This window comes from Scleropages formosus, chromosome 7 (genome assembly GCF_900964775.1).
Source record: "Scleropages formosus chromosome 7, fSclFor1.1, whole genome shotgun sequence".
Classification (NCBI taxonomy): domain Eukaryota; kingdom Metazoa; phylum Chordata; class Actinopteri; order Osteoglossiformes; family Osteoglossidae; genus Scleropages; species Scleropages formosus.
The window spans coordinates 10727634-10749917 of record NC_041812.1 but is presented as its reverse complement, the minus strand read 5'-3'; the positions used below and the strand labels follow the sequence as shown (position 1 = coordinate 10749917).

At 43.6% G+C, this 22284-nt stretch overlaps 2 protein-coding genes across 2 annotated transcripts; one reads left to right on the top strand and one right to left on the bottom strand.

Moving 5' to 3' along the window:
- Positions 1 to 673: 673 nt before the first annotated feature.
- On the bottom strand, positions 674 to 5183 carry LOC108937582 (patched domain-containing protein 3-like). The gene is made up of 5 exons (XM_018757598.2): positions 4473 to 5183; positions 3177 to 3304; positions 2618 to 2763; positions 1002 to 2506; positions 674 to 703 (listed from the first exon to the last, which is right to left on the bottom strand). Exons 1-5 carry the CDS (start codon positions 5181 to 5183, stop codon positions 674 to 676), a joined length of 2520 nt encoding a protein of 839 aa, XP_018613114.2.
- An 8519-nt stretch (positions 5184 to 13702) lies between these two features.
- Positions 13703 to 22057, top strand: LOC108937604 (highly reducing polyketide synthase PKS6-like). Its single transcript, XM_018757622.2, has 6 exons — positions 13703 to 13760; positions 14036 to 14189; positions 14361 to 14521; positions 14633 to 14839; positions 15842 to 16023; positions 16582 to 22057. Exons 1-6 carry the CDS (start codon positions 13703 to 13705, stop codon positions 22039 to 22041), a joined length of 6222 nt encoding a protein of 2073 aa, XP_018613138.2. The 3' UTR covers positions 22042 to 22057.
- Positions 22058 to 22284: the final 227 nt, after the last annotated feature.

Here is a 22284-nt window from a genome sequence, read left to right as displayed (position 1 = left end):
TGGAAATGCCCCCTCTTCACCATATGAAATACACTGTATTCTACAGTTTTCCCTTATTGCTGTTTTTTTCCGCATTATTTTGGCATAGTTATGGGAATTATTTTATTGACATCTCATAATTTTTTAACAACTCATAAACTCAGCTCCAGTAGCAATTGAGAGGCAAAACACACACACACACACACACACACACACTTTCTGAACCGCTTGTCCCATTCGGGGTCGCGGGGAGCCAGAGCCTAACCTGGCAACACAGGGCATAAGGCTGGAGGGGGAGGGGGGACACCCAGGACGGGACGCCAGTCCGTCACAAGGCACCCCAAACGGGACTCGAACCCCAGACCCACCGGAGAGCAGGACCTGGTCCAACCCACTGCACCACCACGCCCCCCGGAGACAAAACAGTACACCAAAAATTAATTCACAGGCATGTTTATTTTTCATTGTAATCCAGTATTTCCCCTTTTCAAAACCAGTGCATCTTTTTTCACAAAATACAGTTTCATAAGCATAAAAGAAGTACCATCTCATTCATTTAAATCCTGGTGAATATCAACATGTTTGTCCACAGTTTTCTTTACCTGTTCCAAATTTTTCTGAAGAAACAAAATGTATCTTCATTTTTGAAACCTTGAATCGACATACATTTCCAGTTCAGTTACATTACATGCCTTCAACCATAGAGCATGAGGCAGGGTACACCCTGCATGGGGCACCACTCCATGGCAAGACAGTGACACACTACAAACAAACACAGAAGACTCTTTAAACCTCAACATACATAATAAATGAACGTCTATGTAACAGAGGACAATATAATATGTCAGTGTTGCAGATATTGAAAGTTATGGTTTAGACCATTAAGTTATTGGTTTGGCCAGAATTTGATCCACGGTTTAAGGCTGGATCTGCAATTTTGGAATTGTATCATTTAATGACATGTCTGTTACTAAATTTGTTTGGATTTTAGCTTTAGCTGGGTTATACCATGCATGAGAAACCATCAGGAACACAGGAATAAAGACAATGGCATGAAGCAACCCAAAGGATATGACCAGGAACATGATCTTGAAGAAGGTTCTGAAGATGTAGCTCTTTGTGGCTGAGAGGACCACCACTCCCAGCAAAGTGGAGACAGCCCCTTGCATTACTGGGTACCCAAGGTTACACAGAGCATCAACAGCTTTCTCATCTGCCGTAGTTTGTTTGCTGGACACAAATGCATAGGAAATGTGTGCAGAGAAATCCACAGAGAAGCCAATGCAGATGACCAGGTTGATCATAGAGACCGAGTCAAGGTTCACGTTCCACAAGGCCATGAAGCCTGTCACACCCGCAATCACAGATGCTATGGCAAAGGTCACCCACAACGAGCAGATGGGGTTTGGTATCAACAAGAGAGAGATGGTTAGCATCACCATGGTAGCCACCACTATGTTGTTTATGGTGTTGCTCACTATGACTACATACTGGTCATAGTAAATAAACGCAGGATGATAAACTAGTAATGGAACTGGGCATTGGGCTGCTGTCTCTCTCAACGTGTTCAGCATGTTCTTTTGATGAAGTGTAGAGCTGACATTCACAGTCTGAATAAAGAATCTAGAGGCCAAGATTTCATCATCTGTGAGATTTATATCTTGGTTAAACTCCGGCACGTAACTGAGGAATTGTAACAGATTTGTTTTGAATATGGTTTCATTACTCAGGTTAATCTTAGTTTGGTTTGCATAAGACTCGTATGCTGCTAGCCAGGATATAAATATCTCAGAATCAACAAAAGGTAACTTTTGAAAATCCTGGAGGCACAAGGCAAGTGTGGTGCGGTCACTTTCATTCCAGTATGGAAATTCTTTATCTGTCACTACCACCATGACGTTTGGTCCATACTCGGAAAAATACATCTCTTCGTTAGTATAATGATTGACGATATACGAATCATCAGGCGCCAAGTTTCGAAGATCTATGCCCTCTTGAATGTGAAAGCAGCCATAAATGCTAACAGCCACGTACCCAATGTAAAGAAAGATTACAAATACTTTGGTCCAAGTTTTGGTCAGAAAGGGCCCATAGTATTTTTTAAAGAAGTTATTCATTGGCTGCGTTTTTTCAGTGTTGGTCGTTTTGTCATAGGCCCCACCCACGCAGCAGATGTTGTAGCTTTTTGGGCGCTCCTGTACAGACTCTTTTGGAACCTTCATGCAGGTGAGCCAGTGGCGATTGTGTTCTTCACGTCGGCCGTTCAGTGCCAGAAATGCGCCGAAGAACGTGGTGTTGTAGATGTAGCAAAAGAGGACAGCAGTGCCTGTGTAGAGACAGAAGGATTGCACTGAGCGGAAGGGCATCATGATGCCGATGTAGAATGCCAGGATGTCAGTCAGTGTGGTGATGCTGATGGAGACAGCTGCCTCCTTGTACGTGTTGGCCAAGCGTGCTTCAACTTGGTCAAGAACACTGGTCTGCTGCCAGCATGAGATCATGATGAACATATCGTCCACGCCGATTCCTCAGGGACAAAGAAATTCCAGTAAGGTCTCCAAGAACAGCCAATGAGAGCCATAGAAAAAAAGCATATCCGTCTGTGATAGGGCGATGGACCAACGGATGAAGATCTTACCTAGTATCAGGAAAGGGGAGGTAGCGACAGTCAGAGGAAAGGGAGCTCCACAGAGCAACAACATCCCAAAGCTAGAGAGAACAGCCAGACCCGCAGACAGGACACCAAAGATGGCTACCCACACCTTGTTCCTAACGCAGTCAAACCTGTAAAAAGGGGTTGTGAAAGGTTAACTTTTTCCCAGTTTGAAAATGAAAGAAAGAAAACATATTTATTGCACAGTCATCATATTATGTTGGATTGGTTTTTGAAATGTAAGTTGCTAAGAAATTAAGTCATCTTAGATGTAATTATTCATGTAAGATGTCATTATCTCAGAGGCAGAGACATTTCCTTTTTAACTTTACTTTTCATTGCCTTATTAATGTTAAGTATCTTTGGAAGTTGGTTCAATAGCTCTCCTAGTGAGGATACATCTAGAGCAGCACATCCATCACCGCTCTTCTGAACCTGGGCCAAGCTCCGCCCAGCATCTTTTGTGGTAGAGCTCTGCATGCTCCATTGCCCTCCCAAAGTTAGTGTGTTCATTAAATAATGTCATAAAAAGCATCATACTCACCTTGAGCAGGACAGGATGGAGAAGGTGATGGCAAGGAAATAGGTGACTGAGAAAAATGGAATCACTGACTTTGAGTTCCCTTTGAGTTCATCCTGTCTCGATAACGATGTGAAATGAGAGACAGATACCTACAAAAAACAACAATGGTCTTTAAAAAGGTGAAAAACCTGCTACTTCAAGCGATACCATGGTGAATCTAGTCTTTGTTCATTAAGGAACCTGATGCAGTAATTACTAAGAAGTAGGCCACAGTGAAACATGTGAACATAAAGCCATGTGAACAATGTCCCCGATGAAACACCACGTACCTTAACATCTCAGATTAAGGGAGTTCTTTAAAGAGCTACCTTTCAAGACTTCCTTGGAGAACTGAGAAATAATCCTTCAGTTTCAAAAGCCAACTTTTGCAATCTTCTTCAAAACTAAACATGCAAATATTTAAAGACAAACCATGTTATCATAAGCAGCTGCATTACATTATAATTATTAACTCTACCTTACCTTTTGTCCAAGGTGACTTGGAATTCTGGATATAATACTAACAATTATCCACCAACTTAAACAACATAACAGTGTAACACACACTCATTCATGTGGTCACACATTAAGGGCAATTTAGAGTCACCAAGATCTCCTGAAACACATGTATTTGGACTGTGGGAAGAAACCAGAGCACCTGGAGGAAACTCGTGAATACAGAGAGAACATGCAAACTCCAAACAGCCTGAAACGGATACAGACCCACAGACCAGTAGCTGTGACACCATATCTGTTGTATTTCTAAAAACTCCATACACCTTTCAGATTTTATGATTTCTTGGAAGTTCTTTAAACTCAGCAATATAGCATTCTATACTGGTACTAAATTAACAATTAAATATCTGAATTGTGCAGTTAGGCTTCTTCAAATGGTAGAATGACACAAGAAAAATAAACATGTAATGTAAGCAGCATACGGTGACATCAGAAAGGCCTGGGTTCGAACCCCTGGAGTAATACCATCAATCAAGCTACTTACCCTAAACTAATGCAATTAAAATTACCCTGCTGTATAAATGTGTAAATCAGTGTAACAGCTTACAAACCTAACACTGTAAGTAGTTTTGGAGAACAATCAGCTGATAGTTGGGATAGTTTATTCTCCTGAATAAAATATTGAAACTTCATCTTCTCTGATACGTATACGTTAAAGGAGCCAAAAGAAAAGACACAGAAAAAGGGTGGCTGTGGAACATGGGCTATGAACAAATTCTATAATGGTGAAGTTGGGCTGCAGCGAGAGACTCTAGCGCTCACCTGGTGTAGCTCAGGTATGGATCCATTGGAGAACATGGCAGTGAAGTAATGCAGCCAAGCAAAGCTTTGCGTGATGTTGTCCTCTGTCAGGTAATAAAACAGTTGAATGGCCCTCGCGCTTTGCACCCGGGATGAATTCACCTGCATGCCCCCTACCCGGGAGCCCAGGAAGACACGGTGCGAGTGGAACTGGTGGAAGGGGAAGGTGAGCTCAGTTTGGCCCGCAGTCTCATTCAGGATGTCTAGGATGATGTTTGAGGCACATCTCCCATTGTCCCGCACACACAGCTGCGCATAGGTGACCGGGTGGTGTGTGCTTTGCACCGTGAGCCTGCGCACCCACCTGTCCAGGTGCAGGACTTCTTCCAGGGCTTCCTGGCTAAAGATGCTGGAGGAAAGTGACACAGCGATGAGGGATGCATATACCCCCTCGGTGTGGAGCCTGAGCGGTGAGAAGTGTGAGTCCAGGTGAGGGAAGTGGTCCTGGACAAAGCGGCGCTCCTTCTTGGCCGGTCCATCCACCGGTGTGAACTGGTCCTCAATGTCCAGAGCTTCCCTCTCCTTCAGGAATAGGAACCCTGTGCCGAATGCGGCTGAGATGAGCAGCGGTACCACCAGGAAGTACCAGGGATATTGGCCAACCAGACGCCCCAGTTCGTGCAGAACATTGCACAGTGGCTTCTGGACGCAGTCTGTGGGACGGGCAGGCATTGCGCTGGGGTGCTGCTCTTGTGTGGATCGTAGTGCCTGTAGTAGTGCTGTCAGGGCAGGGGATGGTCAAGCAGGACACATTCACAGCCCCCCACCCAGTCATACTCTACTCCCCCCTAACTCGCCCCTCTCTCTTTCTTTCTCTCTCTCTCTCTCTCTCTCGCTCTCCTCCCTTTCTGTCTGCCTGTATCTCTTTCTCTGTCTCATTCTCTTTCACAGTTTCATTATTATTTATTCTTTTTCATATTCCAATTTCCCTATAATTACACAATGTAAAAAATTCGTCGATTTTTTTTTTTTTGCATTTTTCCTTCCGTTTTCTTAGATTAAGCATACTTATGGTGTTTGTTCATACTGTGTGTTGGGTTTTAGAAAAATATTCCCCGTTCTTGAAATTTGCAAATTTTGACCAATTTTGGCGCAGGGGTTCCAAGCACCAAATATTCCAATATCTTTCAGGATCGGATGCTTTCGAGAATGTTTTGGAACTTTCTAGAATGTTCTGTTGCCTTCTTGAATCATCCAGTGGTTGTAAAGTACCAAACTAAAACTGACAGAGTAGACTAACTAGTGGTATTTTTGTAATCAATAAACTTCAATCATAATCCACACAAAAATCAACTAAGAACTGAAAAATTTTGCAGTGGTGTGTTATTGTTTAGTGGGGGGCATAGTGGCACAGCAGCACAGTGGGCTTGGCTGGGTTCTGCTCTCTGGTGGGTCTGGGGTTCGAGTCCCACTTGGGGTGCCTTGCGCCAGACTAACATCCTGTCCTAGGTGTGTCCTCCTCCCCCTTTAGCCTTGTGTGCTGTGCTAACAGGTTAGGCTCCGGCTTGCCGCAACCCTGCTTGGGACAAGTGGCTTCAGCCACTGTGTTTTATTGTTTAATTACCCTTCATCATATCATTCACTGTATGATGTTCATTTACGTCTTTTATTTTTGTTCTGGGCAGCACAGTAGAGCAGAACGTGGGTTTGAGCCATACTCAATCCGTGTGGAGTTTGCAGGTTCTCCCTGGGTCTACTTGGGTTTTCTCCCACAGCCAAAAGACATGCAGCTCAGGTGAATTGGGGAGGCTGAAGTTCCTTTAGGGAGTGAAAAGGTGAATGAGCGTGCACTCTTGGCTACCCTGTGATGGACTGGAGTCCTATCCAGGGTGTACCCCCTAAAGCCTTGTGTCAAATGTTTCCAGTATGAACTCCAGAAATTAGATTGGTGTTAGGCTTTTGTTTCATTATATCTTACTTGTATGCATTCCCTTCCTTTTTTTCTGCTCTGGAATACCAAACTCCTCTGTTGAAGGCCTTGGAGGGTCTGTTTTATGGGCACAATCAGATAAGCGATAGTGATGAGGTAACATCTGGGGAGACTGTAGAACTGTAACAAACCAGTTTTTAAACTTATTTGTGCGTCACTATTATTTGAAAGAACTTTAAATTGTTGCAGAAACATTGGTTTCAACACATACAAACCAGATTATTGTTCTGAGTCATACTACCTCAGAATAAAGGAGGGTCAAACATCTGGTGTTAGGTGGGGGGGGGGGGGGGGGGGGGGGGAGTGCTTTCTCTGCGTTATTTTAATCTTTTGGTAAGTCTAACTCCTACATTGTTTATTAAAGTTTCAAGTTTCAAGTTTATTGTCATAGATACAAGTACCATGTACATGTATCATGAAAATCTTCCTGAATGCTTCTCCTCTGACTATGGGCAAGGACAATAGAAATACTGCACAGACAAAACAATGACAAACAAAACAGTGTCAATGACAGTAAATAACAATAGCAGCAATGACAGCAAAAACAATAAATAAGGGTGACAGTGGTAACAATAATGGTAGCAGTCAGAGAACTCAGAATAAGAGAATGAGAATAAGAATGCTTAAAGTGACAGTGTAATTTACCAATGTGCTTGGGTGGAGCAAACCAACTCTAGTTACTACAGGTGGCACATTGGTTAGAGTTGTATAGCCTTACAGCAGTGGGGTAAAAGCTGTTCCTGTACCTAGCTGTGTGGGTTCGAATAGACCTGAGCTGTTTTGCAGATGGCAGGGAGGAGAAAAGTGCCCATGCGGGGGGACTATGGTCTCTCATGATGCGCATCGTCTTTCTGATCAGTGTGTGGTGTAGGTGTCCTGGACTGCTGGTAGCTGTGTGCCCATGACTTCCTGAACCGTTTTGACCACCCTCTGTAGGGCTTTCTTGTCCTGTATGGAGCAGCTGCCACCCCAGGACGTAATGCATCCTGTGAGGACGGACTCCACAGCACACCTGTAGAAAGTGGCGAGGACTCTAGTGGACGTCTTGGCTTTCTTCAGACGCCTGAGGAAGTGGAGGCGTTCATGGGCCTTTTTGATGGTTGATGCTGTGTGCTCAGTCCATGTGAGTTTGGCAGTGAGGGTGACCCCGAGGAATTTGAAGCTGTTGACCCTCTCTACCATGTCCCTTCCTATGTAGATGGGTGCCTGAACCATATCCTGTTTCCTGAAGTCAATCACCAGCTCCTTAGTTTTACTGACATTGCGAGACAGGTTGTTGTCCTGGCACCACTCTTCCAGGAGCCTCACCTCCTCTCTGTAGGCCGTCTCATCGTTGTTGGTGATCAGTGCCAATATAAGTGAGAAAAAAAGAACTATACTGTAACAACCCGGGGGGTGCGGTGGCGCAGTGGGTTGGACCACAGTCCTGCTCTCCAGTGGGTCTGGGGTTCGAGTCCCGCTTGGGGTGCCTTGCGGCGGACTGGCGTCCCGTCCTGGGTGTGTCCCCCTCCGGCCTTACGCCCTGTGTTGCCGGGTAGGCTCCGGTTCCCCGTGACCCCGTAAGGGACGAGCGGTTCTGAAAATGTGTGTGTGTGTGTGTGTAACAACCCGCGTTACTGTTTTAGGCAGGAAACCTGTTAAATGTAAATAGTTGCATTATGGGGAAAAATGTGAAATGTGGGTCTGCAACCACTGGGGGCACTTCTGGAGGAAATGATGGGGTGAATGTTTGCCAGTGTGTTGGAGAAGAGCCTGGGGGTGCTAAGCAGGCTGGGAAGGCTGGCTTGGCCTGGAGGTCCTGGAGGTCCTGGTAGAAACAGGGTCCTTGGACTAAGAGCCTTATTTCTCTGTGTTCAATAAAATGTTCAGGATAAATGCTGCCTTTGTGTCTTTCTTCACCTTATCCAAACCCATGGTGCCACACGCCACAATATTTCACATCATTAACTGCTACAGTCAGTATGGTTCTGTACCACTCTCTTTCAGAAGAAGCTGAGCAAGAGCAAACTCTTTCAATAGCCTCCCTTCTGCCTTTAGGGAAGACTGAACCATCAAGTTGTATCGAAGCAATGCAGACATGAACCAAGTAAAAAACATCTTTAGATATGCAAAAAGTTATACATGACAGTATTTCAGTAGATTTATATATTCATCAAAACCAAGTAATTACAAACATCTCCAGCACTGAGCTTTTGATTTTAGCTCCAAATTAACCTCCCAACTGTGCATCACAGAAACAGCCAATATTTAAGGCCTCCTAAATTTCACTGAGGTCTTTTGCCAGACATAAAAGTAAAAAATGCCGATGGGTGATATTAAGCAAATAATATATAACCATTACCCATTTTGCATAATACATACATGTGTTGAGTATTTGTGCATGACATGAGAAGGTAGCCAACCAAATGTCTGCACCCACAAAGTTAGTTTAAACGTTTAACTAGAAGGTATGAGTGAATTTTCTAGACACTTAACTGTGTTAGACTTGCTGTGTTACAAGAGGGAAAACATCTTCAGCTGTATCCGACTTTTAGGCCATGTCATCACATCGAGAGTCAAACTTGTTCCCTCTCTTCCTAAACATCTCGCTGTTTCACAGCTTTGTATGATTTCTAGCACGGCAGGGTACTGCTGACAGTGGATTCCTGCATACTCTATCATCTGGCCTTGACATGACCCTTGAAATTATTCCAGATTGGTCAGGTTCTGCTGAAAAAACAGCAGATTTCCACTGAAGTGCCCCCCCTCTTGTTTCCCTCTAGTCTTTTTCACTTCCTCAAGTTTTCATCATGGAAAAATACTCTATACCCCACCAGAGTCTGTCTCCATGACAGACTTTTTTGCAACACAGATCTCACGATTTTCACAGCTGGTTTCCCATTTCCCCCTCCCAATGGCATTTTGCTTGCTGGACATCCTGTCTGTCCTGAACACGATGTTGTCGAAGCCAAACCTGCTGCGTCCCTACAAGTGCAGGTCCAGCTCAGGGAAGTGCTTCTAGATGAAGGTGTGAATTCGTACCTGGTCTCCAGAGCCTCCTACATCTTCAGGAAGAGGATCCTAGAGCCGAATGCTGCAGAAATGAGCCATGGGGGCACCAGGAGGCACTGGGGGCGTCACAAGTAAAACACCCCGGTTTGCACAGAGAAACAGAAGATAACAGTGGGGGCATTCATTAGGGACATGGCTTTTTATAAAAAAGGAAAGTAAATGCAATAATTATAATCTGGCCTATCCTTCCTCAATTGAAGATTAAGATGACACAGCAAATACATAAAGACTCAAAGGTTAGCACAAAACAAAATATTTTCAATTAAAATCAGTAATCCATAAAAAATGCAATTTATTCAGAAAAGGATGTATGCCAAACATGATTTATTCATAAGTCCTTGTTAACAAAAGCAGTTCTACGACCAACTAAATCAATATTGCGATACACTCCTCTGTCAGATTTCCTCACCAGGGGTCTTTGCAAAAGAACCGCAGAATTTCTTGTAAGTGACACACAAGTGCACGTGGATTGCATAACGTAATATTTTTACAAGGAACCACCCGTAACACCCCAGCAATATTGAAGGATATAAAGAGGAGGTGAGCAGCGGTTCAGCTCCCAGTTACCACTCCAGCTGGACACCAGGTTTGCATTTGAACTTTCATATCTTCTCCAGGAGGACGCCGTCACAGGTATAGTTTCATGCTACATATTGAACCTGTTTTTCACCCAGTTAACTGAAGTCTTAAACCCTAAGTGGTCTTTAGCACTTCACCTAATAATAATGCATTATCATGTTTTATTGTATCGTATCATATGATTTTTTTTTAGAAAAATATTACATTGTTTTCAGTTTTTTAATGAATTGGAATAAGTTTAACAAATGCACAAGGGGTCACACCACTTGCCTTTCTCCAAGTTTATAATGTTAGGGTACATCTGGGTAATTTTAGCTGTACCAATTCAGGGTAAACACAGTACGTTCACCAAAGGTACAGGTACAGGAGGTGAAAGCCATAATCATACACCATAGCACAGATTTTACTTAATATTTAATACAATATAATATATAATTTAATTACAATTAAAAAAGAGAAAAATTACTAATATATAATAGGTTTGAATTCAACATTCTACTGTAGTTCCCTAAGCCGAGGTACATACCCTGAAGTGAAATAGTAAAATTTACCTTGCTGTATAAATCATTGTAAGTAGCTTAGCATACAAACCTAACATTTTAGTGACCTTGCAGAAAATTATTAGACAAACAAATAAACAAGTAAAATATAATTTCTACAACTTTGATTCATAAGTATATCAATAATAATTTTACTTAGTTAAAATTAAGTATCTGCATAGATAAAACATAAAACCAAAAAGTATTGTAACCTTCGGGTTAAATCATACAAAGGTCAAAGGAAAATTCAAGATTTAATCTTGGGATCAGATAGCTGTATACTATCTTGACTTCCAAACAAAACACACACACACTTTCAGAACCGCTTGTCCCATACAGGGAACCAGAGCCTACCCAGTAACACAGGGCATAAGGCCAGAGGGGGAGGGGACACACCCAGGACAGGACGCCAGTCTATCGCAAGGCACCCCAAGCAGGACTCGAACCCCAGACTCACCAGAGAGCAGGACTGCGGTCCAACCCACTGCGCCACCGCACCCCTTATCCAAGCAAAACATTTGTACTCAATCCATAATTCAATGGATATAGCTGCACTCAATTCAATATCTTGTTTCAAACATAAGAGTTCAGTTTTATTAATTTTGAAAATAATTGCTTCCTTCTGAAAGAGCATGTAGTGGTTAGAGATGCTGCCTTTGTGCTCAGGGGGCATAAGGTTCAAATGCCACCTGCTGCTGTAGTACCTTTGAGCAAGGTTCTTACCTTGAATTGCTCCAACAATAAAAAAAAAGAAGTAACTCAGCTGTATTGCCAGGTAAACAATTACTGGCAGCATAACATTGAAAGCTGCTTTGGAGAAAAGTTTCGGCTAAATGAATAAATGTAAACGCATACAGTCTGGAACCCCTTGTCCCAAATGGGGTCGCAGCGAACCGGAGCCCAACCCAGCAACACAGGGAGCAAGGCTGGAGGGGGAGGGGACACACCCAGGGCGGGACACTAGTCCATCGCAACCCCAGACTCGCCAGAGAGCAGGACCCAGCCAAAACTCCTGCACCACCACACTGCTGCAGCCAATTGCACTGTTGGGGAAAACCATATCTGAGCACTAGCAAGCAAAAGGAAACTCTACAATCTGATGGGGGGGGACTGAAATTTCTCCGGCTTCTTTTGTTGAGGACCTTGGCTTCTTTCGCTACAGAAGACATGAAGCAGAGTTTAATACCGTTTTACTCCCTGTTCAAAGAGTTAAACAATTTTCTTATTGTACTAAAAAATACCAAAAAACACATGACACAAATTACAAAAGATCATAACCAAGCACATTTACATAGCATGTGTCACGACCACACCTGCACCTCAACCAGCAGCACCTGGCCTTCTTCTCCTCCAAACTAGCGCAGATGCTATCTAACTAGCCACAGTCCACACATGGAGAATTCAATCTTAATGAGTTATTTAGTCAATTCAGTATGCTGATGCATGCATGCAAGGTGCTGAGTCCAACTGGACCCATAGCAACCACTCGCGTGGTTTTCAAGACAAGTCAAGGGAGGAACAGAGGTCTGTTGTAAGGTCTTTCCTCAGCATGTTGGGGAGGCAAACATGGGGAGAAACATGGAGCCGCCATGCACCACAGGTAGGGCTCAAACCCCAGACCCGCCACACAGCGAAGCACTGGTCAAACCTGCCACACCCCATACTGTAGGAGGCACACAACATTTAATAGTTATTAGTAACTACTAAAAGGAGGGTGTGGTGGTACAGCGGGTTTGGCTGGGTCCCACTCTCTGGCAGGTCTGGGGTTCGAGTCCTGCTTGGGGTACCTTGTGATGGGCTGGCGTCTCGTCCTGGGTGTGTCCCCTCCCTCTCCAGCCCTGCGCCCTGTGTTGCCAGGTTAGGCTCCCGTGCGCCGTGACCCTGCTTGGGACAAGTGGTTTCAGACTGTGTGTGTAGTAACTACTAAATATTTAATAATTATCTAATTATTACTTACCCCAAACCTCAGTACGCTACTACCTACTGATTAATCGTTCTTCCTTATTAGTTATCAGTAGTAACTGCAGTGTTAATGCAGCACTACCCATTTGTTCTGCATTAGTTCCTGCATAACTACCTATTAACTACCCATTAAGTAAAGTGTTACCGGAATTTATAATGGGTCACTGCAAAATTGACTGTGAGTGACAAATGACAGCCAATGAATTCGACAGAAGACATACTGGTTCACAGTAACACTGAACTGATGAGTTTTAAGGAAAACATGTTAAAATATTCGATGTAAAAAATTCAAACTTAACAAAAAGAGGAGTAACAGCAAGTGATGGAGTAAAAGTGCACTTTTTCTGTTCTAAATGTGCTTCAGTAAAAGTAAAAAGTATTGATTTCAAATATAAGTGTGAAAAGTTCATTTCCTCTGCCCACTCATGTCTGTTTATGCATGGCATTGCTTGCTAAAGGGTGGCATGGTGGTGCAGCGAATAGCACTGCTGCCTCACCGGTTGTGATGTAAGAGCATATGAGTTTTATCCCTGTTCACTCTGTGTAGAGTGTGCTTGTCCTCCCTGTGTCTGTGTGGGTTTCCTCCCACAGTCAAAAAATATACTGCTCAGGTGAATTGGTGACACTAAATTGCCCTTAGTGTGTATGTGTGGCTACCCTGTGATGGACCGGTTTACCTTCCAGGGTGTATCTCTCCCTACATCCGACTTCTGTCCCATCTTCTGGGATAGATTTCTGATCACCCCAACCCTGCTCAGGACAAGCAGTCATTGAAAGTAGACAGGTGGATCTCTTGCCCAGTCATTGAGTGTTGTCCAATGATGTTTCTTGATATATGAGATCATTGGAGTCCGTTGACATTGTTTGTCCTCTATATATTTGCATGTTTACTAAATGTTTCACATGTGTCAATGAAGGCATTGGGCCAAAATTTGCATGCAATATCACAATAAATATATCTACAGCTCTGAGTGCTCTCCCATCAAAATCTTACTTAACATCACAAACAAGAAAATCGATATGGTTAGGGAGTCAGGAAGTTGGAGGTTATGGAAAATTCAATGGGGAATTAACTTTATGTGCACTTTATGGCTTTATTCTAGCTTCTGGATGTTTGATCCACTGTGAACATGGATGATACAGACGAAGGCATTGCTATTGTGGGCATTGGCTGCAATTTTCCAGGAGGTAACCCACTTTCGCTTATAATACGTGCTTATTTGCTGTTCTTATTAATTATGGAATAAATCTATTATGCACTAGTTTTCTTAAGCGGATCAGCAGAATTTGCAGTTCAACTATATTATGGCAGCTTCACAAGGACCCAATTGTCTATGCATGAATTTTGATTTCAAAGTTTTTGTTTATTTATTTATTTATTTATTTGTATCCAAAGCAAAGGTCGGGGGAATGTGCAATGAGTGGTCCCTTTGACTGATATCACTTTTACATGCCTTCTTCAGGGGAAGGCCTTGACAACTTCTGGAATGTTTTGTTGGAGGGGAAAAACTGTACAGTACGCATTCCAAAGGAAAGGTTCGACTGTGCGTCCTGGTACGACCCAGATGATGAGAAGCCTGGGAAGTCATGTACGGAGCGCGCTGCACTAATGGAAGGGTAAGACCAACCTGGTGCTTATAAAGGCTTAAAGAAAGCTCAAAGTTGGGGAAAAGTACCTATGGCTTGCAGAAACACTTTAGATACCTCCACTGATAATTTTGTTCTTGAGAAATTCCTTAAACTATTGATAGAGCATTTGCCCCTAACAACTGCACATTTTCGCGTCAGGTTAAGTGAATTTGACCACAAGTACTTTGGCATCGATGAGACTGAAGCATTTCAACTAGATCCTCAGCAGAAGATCCTGCTACAATGTTCCTATAGAGCCCTGGAGAATGCTGGGATACCAATGGAAAAGGCCAGTGAAACCAAAACTGGCGTGTACATTGGTAATTTGCTCATTATTTTATAAAAAAAGATCTGATAAAGATGTCAGTTTAGGGCTGATAAGATCATTTTTTAAAAAGTGCTCAAGTACATTTGCAATTATTTCCTTTTAGGAATTGGGAACCGGGATTTTGAACACCTACTAACAAATAATAGCCCAAGTCAAATAAATCACCGCAGTGTGACGAGCGCAGGCATGGCGATAGCCGCTAACCGCCTCTCCTACGTTTTCAACTTCACGGGGCCCTCCTTGGCTTTGGACACGGCCTGCTCTTCCTCTCTGGTGGCCCTGCATCTGGCATGCCAGGCTATAAGAAATGGTAAATTTCCCAATGAGAGTGAGATTTCATGTGAGCTTTGATTTTGTTTTGTGTCATAGCATCATTTCACATGTATAAGCATGATAGGGGCAGCTGTTAGCATCGTGGTTAGAGATGATGCTTTTGCACCCAAATGTTGTATGTTCAAGTCTTACTTATAATACCCTCAAGCAAAGTAATCACCCTGAAATTGCTTCAGTAAATATTACCCAGCTTTATAAATGGGTAAATAATTGTGTCACTTTGAAGAAAAGTGTCAGCTAAATGAAATGATGTAAATGACAGCGGTCATGCATGTCCTGCGTTCCTGTCAAAAACAGCCCATCTTGAACATTTGTGTCGTATATAAAGAATGCATCAGAGGATCACTGAGTTGTGCCACGTGAAAAATTGCTAAAATTGACACATTAACGGTAAAAGACTGACCAACACTAAACACTATTCTGCCTGGTCAGTGCAACAAACAAATCCAGGATTATCATACACACACACCCTGACAGAAACCACTTGTCCCAAGCAGGGGTTACGGTGAGCCAGAGCCTAACCCAGCAACGCAGGGCACAAGGCTGGGGGGGAGGGGACACACCCAGGACAGGACACCAGGCCATCATAAGGCATCCCAAGTAGGACTCAAACCCCAGACCCACTGGAGAGCAGGCACAGGTCAAACCCACTGCGCCACCGCGCTCTCGCAGTGCCCTCTCTAGGGTTATCAATAATCCAAAAGATCAGTGTGAAACCTGGTGAGCTTTTCCCTTGAGTAACATATGAAAATCTGCCAGGATATCAGAATCTGGTCTGCATTTCGGCTACTCAAAGTTGATTTCAAAACTGGGGATGTATGTTATAATTTGATCAAAATTGTTGAGGAAAATGTTTATTGACAGAGCGGCATCGATCCTAAAACTGAAAATAATTTGCCCACTTGCTAAGTGATGAAGTACCTGCGGCCTTGACCTTGGGTCGGATGCCATCGTAACTGTCACCTGTTCCCGGCTGCAGGGGACTGTGAGATGGCTCTGTGCGGCGCTGTCGGCTGCATTCTTGAGCCACGAATCTTCGTCGCCCTCAGCAAAGCGAAGATGGTCTCACCCGAGGGTACCAGCAAGCCCTTCTCCCGCCACGCAGATGGCTACGGCAGAGGGGAAGGCTGTGGGATTGTTGTGCTGAAGAAACTCAAAAAGGTAAAACAGCAGAAAACGAGAAGGCTTCAGTATTATGCCATCATTTTGATAAAACAAACATTTTTTTTTTAAATACAGGTGATCCCCTCTTTACAATGGGGTTATGTTCCCTGAAACCCATCATAAGTCGAAAATATCAGAAGTCGAAAATGTATTTAATACACCTAATACACACCATTGCGTGACAGACTGAGAGATGGAGATCACTGCCTCTGGCCAGCATCACGAGAGAGTATCGCTCCGCATATCACTTGTCCAGGAAAATATCAAAATTCAAAATTCGAAGTATAGTTTCTACTGAATGTCTATCGCCGGCTCACCATTGTAAAGTCGAAAAGTCGCAAGTGGAACCATCGTAAATCGGGGACCACTTGTAGAGCTTTGGTCCTTACACTTTTTTAAAGAATTAGTGGCGTTTATTATCAATACATATTAACAATGATATTGTTTTTCTTTTGTAGTTATAATACCTTTGATTAAAAATTAAACATTTAGTCAGCTGACGTTTATCAGATAGCTTCTTCAAACTGCTCTGCTGTTGTTCTCATCTAAAAACAGGCCCTGGATGACTTTGACCACATCTGGGGGGTCATAAGTGTGACCGCTGTTAACCAAGATGGTTGCTCCACCACGCCAATCATTAAGCCCTCACTGGTCCAGCAGGAGGAGCTGTTGAGCATGATCTACCCTACGCGCATCAATCCGTCACACGTGCAGTACGTAGAGGCTCATGGGACAGGAACGCTACTGGGAGATCTCACAGAGGCGAAGAGTATCTCCAGTGTTATTGCTAAAGCCAGGAGTGCCGAGATGGGCACGCTCCTCATTGGCTCGGTGAAGGGTAACATTGGACACACGGAGCTGACAGCTGGGATGGCAGGACTCATCAAGGTGCTCCTGATGATGCATCACAGGACCATTGTTCCCTCATTATTCTACTCTGAGGACAGTGCCAGCATTGATGCCAAAGAGCTGAATGTAAAGGTCCCCACTGTGGTGGAGAAGTGGGAGCCAAATGGTCCTTTCGAAAGGGCTGCTGGCATCAGCAGTTTTGGGTTTGGGGGCACAAATGCACATGCAGTTGTGAAACAGCACAAGTCAGTCTCTGCTGCTCAAGCCGCAATGGGACATTCATTCTGTATTTTCATCCTCTCTGCCAAAACTGAAAAATCCATCATGATGATGATTGAGGACACAGCTCAGAAGATAAGCACGAACAGTACAGTGGACATACAGCATATAGCATACACTTCAGCATGTAGGAGAAGTCATGCAAAGCACAAATATAGAAAAGCTTTTGTGGTATCTTCTCTAAGGAACTTAGAAGCTCAACTTAGGTCTGCACTAAACAAAAAAGTTGTGCCATCAAGGATGAATCCCAGGCTGATATTTGTGTTTTGTGGAAATGGTGTCACCTACAAAGGGATGTGTAGTCAGCTACTGAAAGAGGAACCTGTTTTTAGGGAAAAGGTCAAAGAAATAGACACTCTAATGCAACGTTACAAAGGCACCGGTGTCTTTGAGAGGTTACAGGACGACAGTGACGATTCCTTTGAACCACAAGTTATCCAGCCACTGCTCTTTGCCATCCAGGTTGCCATTCACAGTGTTTTGAAACACTGGGGCATCAACGCAGATGCTATTGTCGGGCATTCTGTGGGTGAGATTGCTGCAGCCCATTGCTCTGGTCTGCTGTCGTTGGAGGATGCAGTGAAGGTACTTTATTTCCGCAGCACTTTGCAGAACCAGGTAACTGGAGGGAAAATGCTTGTCATCAGCAATGTGCCAGTATCGGAAATCCTGAAGCTTCTGTCCCCTTACTCAGGGAAGGTGAGCTTGGCTGCTTTCAACAGCCCACGTTCCTGCACCTTGTCAGGAGAGGGAGACGCAATAGATAGCCTCCACCAGAGTTTGCAAACCTCTCCCGCAGGCAAAGATCTGTTCCTGCGCTTGTTGAACGTCCCTGCAGCTTATCACAGTCACATGATGGATCCCATCCTGACGAGAATGGAGAAGTCCATAGGAACCTTGGACGCAAAAAAACCCGAGACTGAGCTTTTTTCGACAGTGACGGGAGCGCCATTTTCCGAAGGAGATTTTTGCACTGGTAAATATTGGGCCAGGAACATCAGAGAGCCGGTGGCATTTGAGCAGGCCATAAAGTCAGCAGCAAAAGGAATGAAGAACGTAGTTTTTTTGGAGATAGGTCCCAGACATGCCTTAAAAAGGAATATCATGGAGACACTGGAGGAGGACACTGTTGTGTTACCCTCCGTTCTGCCTGAGAAAGACCAGGAGACACTGCTTAATGTGTTGCCCAAGCTCTATGAGCTCGGCCACCCTGTGAAATGGGAGCAGTTTTACAAAGGGTGTGAAGTTCCACCAGCACCTTTCCCACAATATCAGTTTGACAGCCCAAAAAATGTGACATTTTATGTAACACAAGCGAGCACTGGAAGCGATCATGTCCTGCTCAACAGTATAGGGACAAACCGATTTCTCTGCAATTGCTTCTCTGACACGGTCTCATACCTTCGTGAACACAAGAACAACGGAGTTGCCATCATCCCTGGCTCCTTCTACGTTGAACTGGCTTTGGCATCCTGCATGGCAAGTTCAAAACCAAAAGTTCCTCTCAGCTCATTGCAGCTCACAATAAATTTCCACATCCCATTTGTTTTGAACCACAAGTCGCCTGAACTGACTGTGCAGCTTGATCCAGGAGAGGGTGAGATGGCTGTCCAAATTCAATCTTCTTCAGCAATCTATGCATCAGGCAGCATCAAATGCAGGCCAGGGAAGACAGTGAAGCTGCAGACAATCTCCATGCATAGTATTCACCAGAGATGTACGCCCCTGATGGAGTCTGAGGAATTGTACAAGATGCTCAGTAAGTCCGGATTCGAACATGGCTCAGTTTTCCGAAACACTGGAGAGCTGTATTATGGAAAAGAGTTCAATGAAGTTCTCTCCTTCGTGAAGGTTCCAGATGAATTGCAAGAACACTTACATGACTACTGCATTCACCCAGTGGTGCTAGATTATTTAATGCAAATTGCAGCAGTGTTTGCAGATAAAGCACGAATTTCAAAACCCGGATATCCATCGTCCATAGGGAGTGTGTCTGTTTTTGAACCTCTGCAGAAGGAAATGTTCATGTACTTACGAGCAACATATGTTGATTCCGACATCATAATATGTGGTTGCTTCACAGACAAAGAGGGCCGAGTTTTAACTGAACTCCAAGACATGAAGATCACGCATTTGAGCAGCATGCCCCTGGGCATCAGAGAGTTCTTCTTTGAAAGTGAAATAAATGTCACAGCTACAGAAAACAACTCAAGCCACAAACCCAAAGCTCTGGTGTTTGCAGATCTACAGGGGGTAGCTCTTGCACTGAAGCAGTACTTACATGATGACTCTTCTTACATGGATTTTAAACATGACAAAGAAGAAGTTCTTGGCTTATTGCTGGCTTTAGATTTCTCCAGTTTGGATCACGAGGAAATTTTGTTCATCTGGGGTGTTTTTGACCTGACTAATCTCGAAACAGAAAACGTTATGCAGCGCTTACTAACTTGCTGTGAGTGTTTCCGACAACTTGTTCTCAAGCTGTATGAAGCAAAATTTTCACATCCTTTGAGGATCATAACCTATGGTTCATCAGAAAAGACAGTGTTCAACATCAACTCAGGCTTTGTTCTTCCTGGTCTGACCAGAGGATGTGCAGCAGAGTTTGAATTTTTCAAATTTCAGTTGATTGACATTGAGTCCATTTCGTACAAGGACATTGAAGCTCTTGGTCAGGTGATTCGCTCTTACCCATGTACAAAATATCCAGAGATCATAATAAGTGATGGTCAGATTCATTCAGTTACACTTTCTCATACACCTTTCAAAGACAACAGCAGTCAGAAAGTGGGTCATTCAGAGAGTGAATGCTTTGCCCTGCAGACAGTTGACCCATACCAGGTTGCCAGGTTATCAGCTATTCCCATTGGTGACATAGATGTAGACATTCAAGAGCAAATGATTGAGATTGAGCTGACCAAAGTCTGCATCCATTCTATGGACTACTTTCCTGTCACAACTTCTGATCTGAACTTTGGCCAGACTTTGTACTGGAGTGAACACATTTCTCAGAACCACACACTCCTAGCACTTGACTTCAGTGGTATAGTTACAGCTGTGGGTAGCAAAGTGGTTGACTTTAAAACGGGAGATCCAGTTGTTTCCTGCTACCCAGTGGTTGCATCCTCTAAGCTCAGGATTCCAGAAGTTGCATGTTACAGCGCCAAGAAGTTTCCTTTTCTCTTGGATCTCCCTTGCATGTCTTACTTTGTGTTGGCATGGGAAATTTTGTTTAAAGAGCTGCCTGAAGTAAATCATCACATGAAGCTTGGTATCATCTCATCTCAACTTAATTCTGCTCTGATGAATGTCCTGGTGGCAGCTGCATTTGAGAAAGGATGGAGTTCAGTGCTTACTTTCCAGGATGTAGGAACAGTACCCCATAAAGATCTGTGTGATGCACTAGTCCTTTTGCCTCCACTGAATCCATCTTTCATTGATCAAGTGTGCAGAGTGTGTCCTGCAAAAGACATCATTGTGGTCTGTGACAGCAAGAACCTGACTTCTATATCTCAAAATATCCTGAAAAATGAAAACGACAATGTTTGCATTCATACCGTTCACGCAGAAAAAGTTTTCCAAAAGGCATACCTTAGGAACCACAAAAAAGACATTGACAATTGGCTAAAATCAATGCATTTTGATGCGAGCACTTTCAGTTTACGGTGGAACACATTCCAATCTGTAATACCGAAAAGTTCAGAGACAATGCCGTCTCAGTCTTACTTCAACTCAGATAGAATACCTGTAATTGTTCTAAATGATAAAGCAGGAAGTGAGCTTTCAGACATCCTCATGCTTGAGAAACAAAAAGTACGTTTTCAGAGGAATGCAGTGTATGTAGTGTCAGGAGGACTTTCTGGCTTGGGGTTTGAAACTGTCAAGTTCATTGCTGAGCGTGGTGGTGGTTACATTGTCACGCTTTCCAGACGAAAACCCACGCATGAAACTCAGCTGGTCATTGATAGTTTGCAGAGTACTTATAGAATCACCATCCTGTGTCAGCAGTGTGACATTTCGATTACCTCTCAAGTTGAAGAAGCATTCTCAGACATTGGAAAGAAATTTCCTCATCCTGTTAAGGGAGTTTTCCACAGTGCAGTAGTCTTGAGTGATGGGCTGATTAGCACTCTTAATGAATCTCTCTTTGAAAAGGTCCTGAAGCCAAAGGTTAATGGGGTCCTGAACTTGCATCGTGTCACCAGGAAATCCAAATTAGACTATTTTGTGTGCTACTCTTCAATAGCATCATGCATGGGAAGTGCTGCTCAGTCAAACTACTGCGCTGCAAATTCATTCTTGGATCTGTTTTGCCACTACCGGAGGAGGATGGGACTTGCTGCACAGTCCATTAACTGGGGTCCTTTGAACCTGGGGCTTCTGCTGAACAAGGACCATCTGCACACATTTATGGAGTCTAAGGGTGTGACCCCAATGAGTATCTCAGAGGCCCATGAAAGTCTTGAGCAAAGTCTGTTGCTGAACAGCCCTCAGCAAATTGTGTGCAAATTCAGCTTCAAAAACTTAGCTGCCAGCCGACAAAATGACTCTCTGAGACAACGTTTGTATGGAGTACTGGAAACAGTATTGCAAACTGCAATGGAACCAGACCCAAGGGTCGAGATGGTGAATTCCAGTCTCACCTCTGCACCTGAGGAATATATCAGGCTTTTATTGTGTGAAATATGTGACGCTGAATTGGAGGCACTTGAAGACAATGTGTTACTTACTACGCTGGGAGTTGATTCAATGTTGGTAATCACCCTCCAAAATCACATATATTGGGAGAGAGGCATCAGCATCCCTCTAGTCAAACTCCTGGATCCACAGTGTACACTGAGTACTTTAATTTCTTATCTAAAGGTTGACGGGGAGACAGTGGAATAGAAATAACTAAAGAAATGTGCAGGACATACAGTGGATTTCAAAAGTCTGCATAACCTTATTGCAGTTTGCCTTGAGTATGACCAATATCTGGTTGTAGCTTTGTGGAAGAACACTGAAAACAATGACACTCAAAACAGCCTGTAGAACTATAGAAAGGAGGTGATGGAGACTTGAGAAAAGTTAAGATAATTGTTTTTGGTATAATAAAGTAGCTGAAAGTTTTCTTTTTTGGGCTGATTTGGA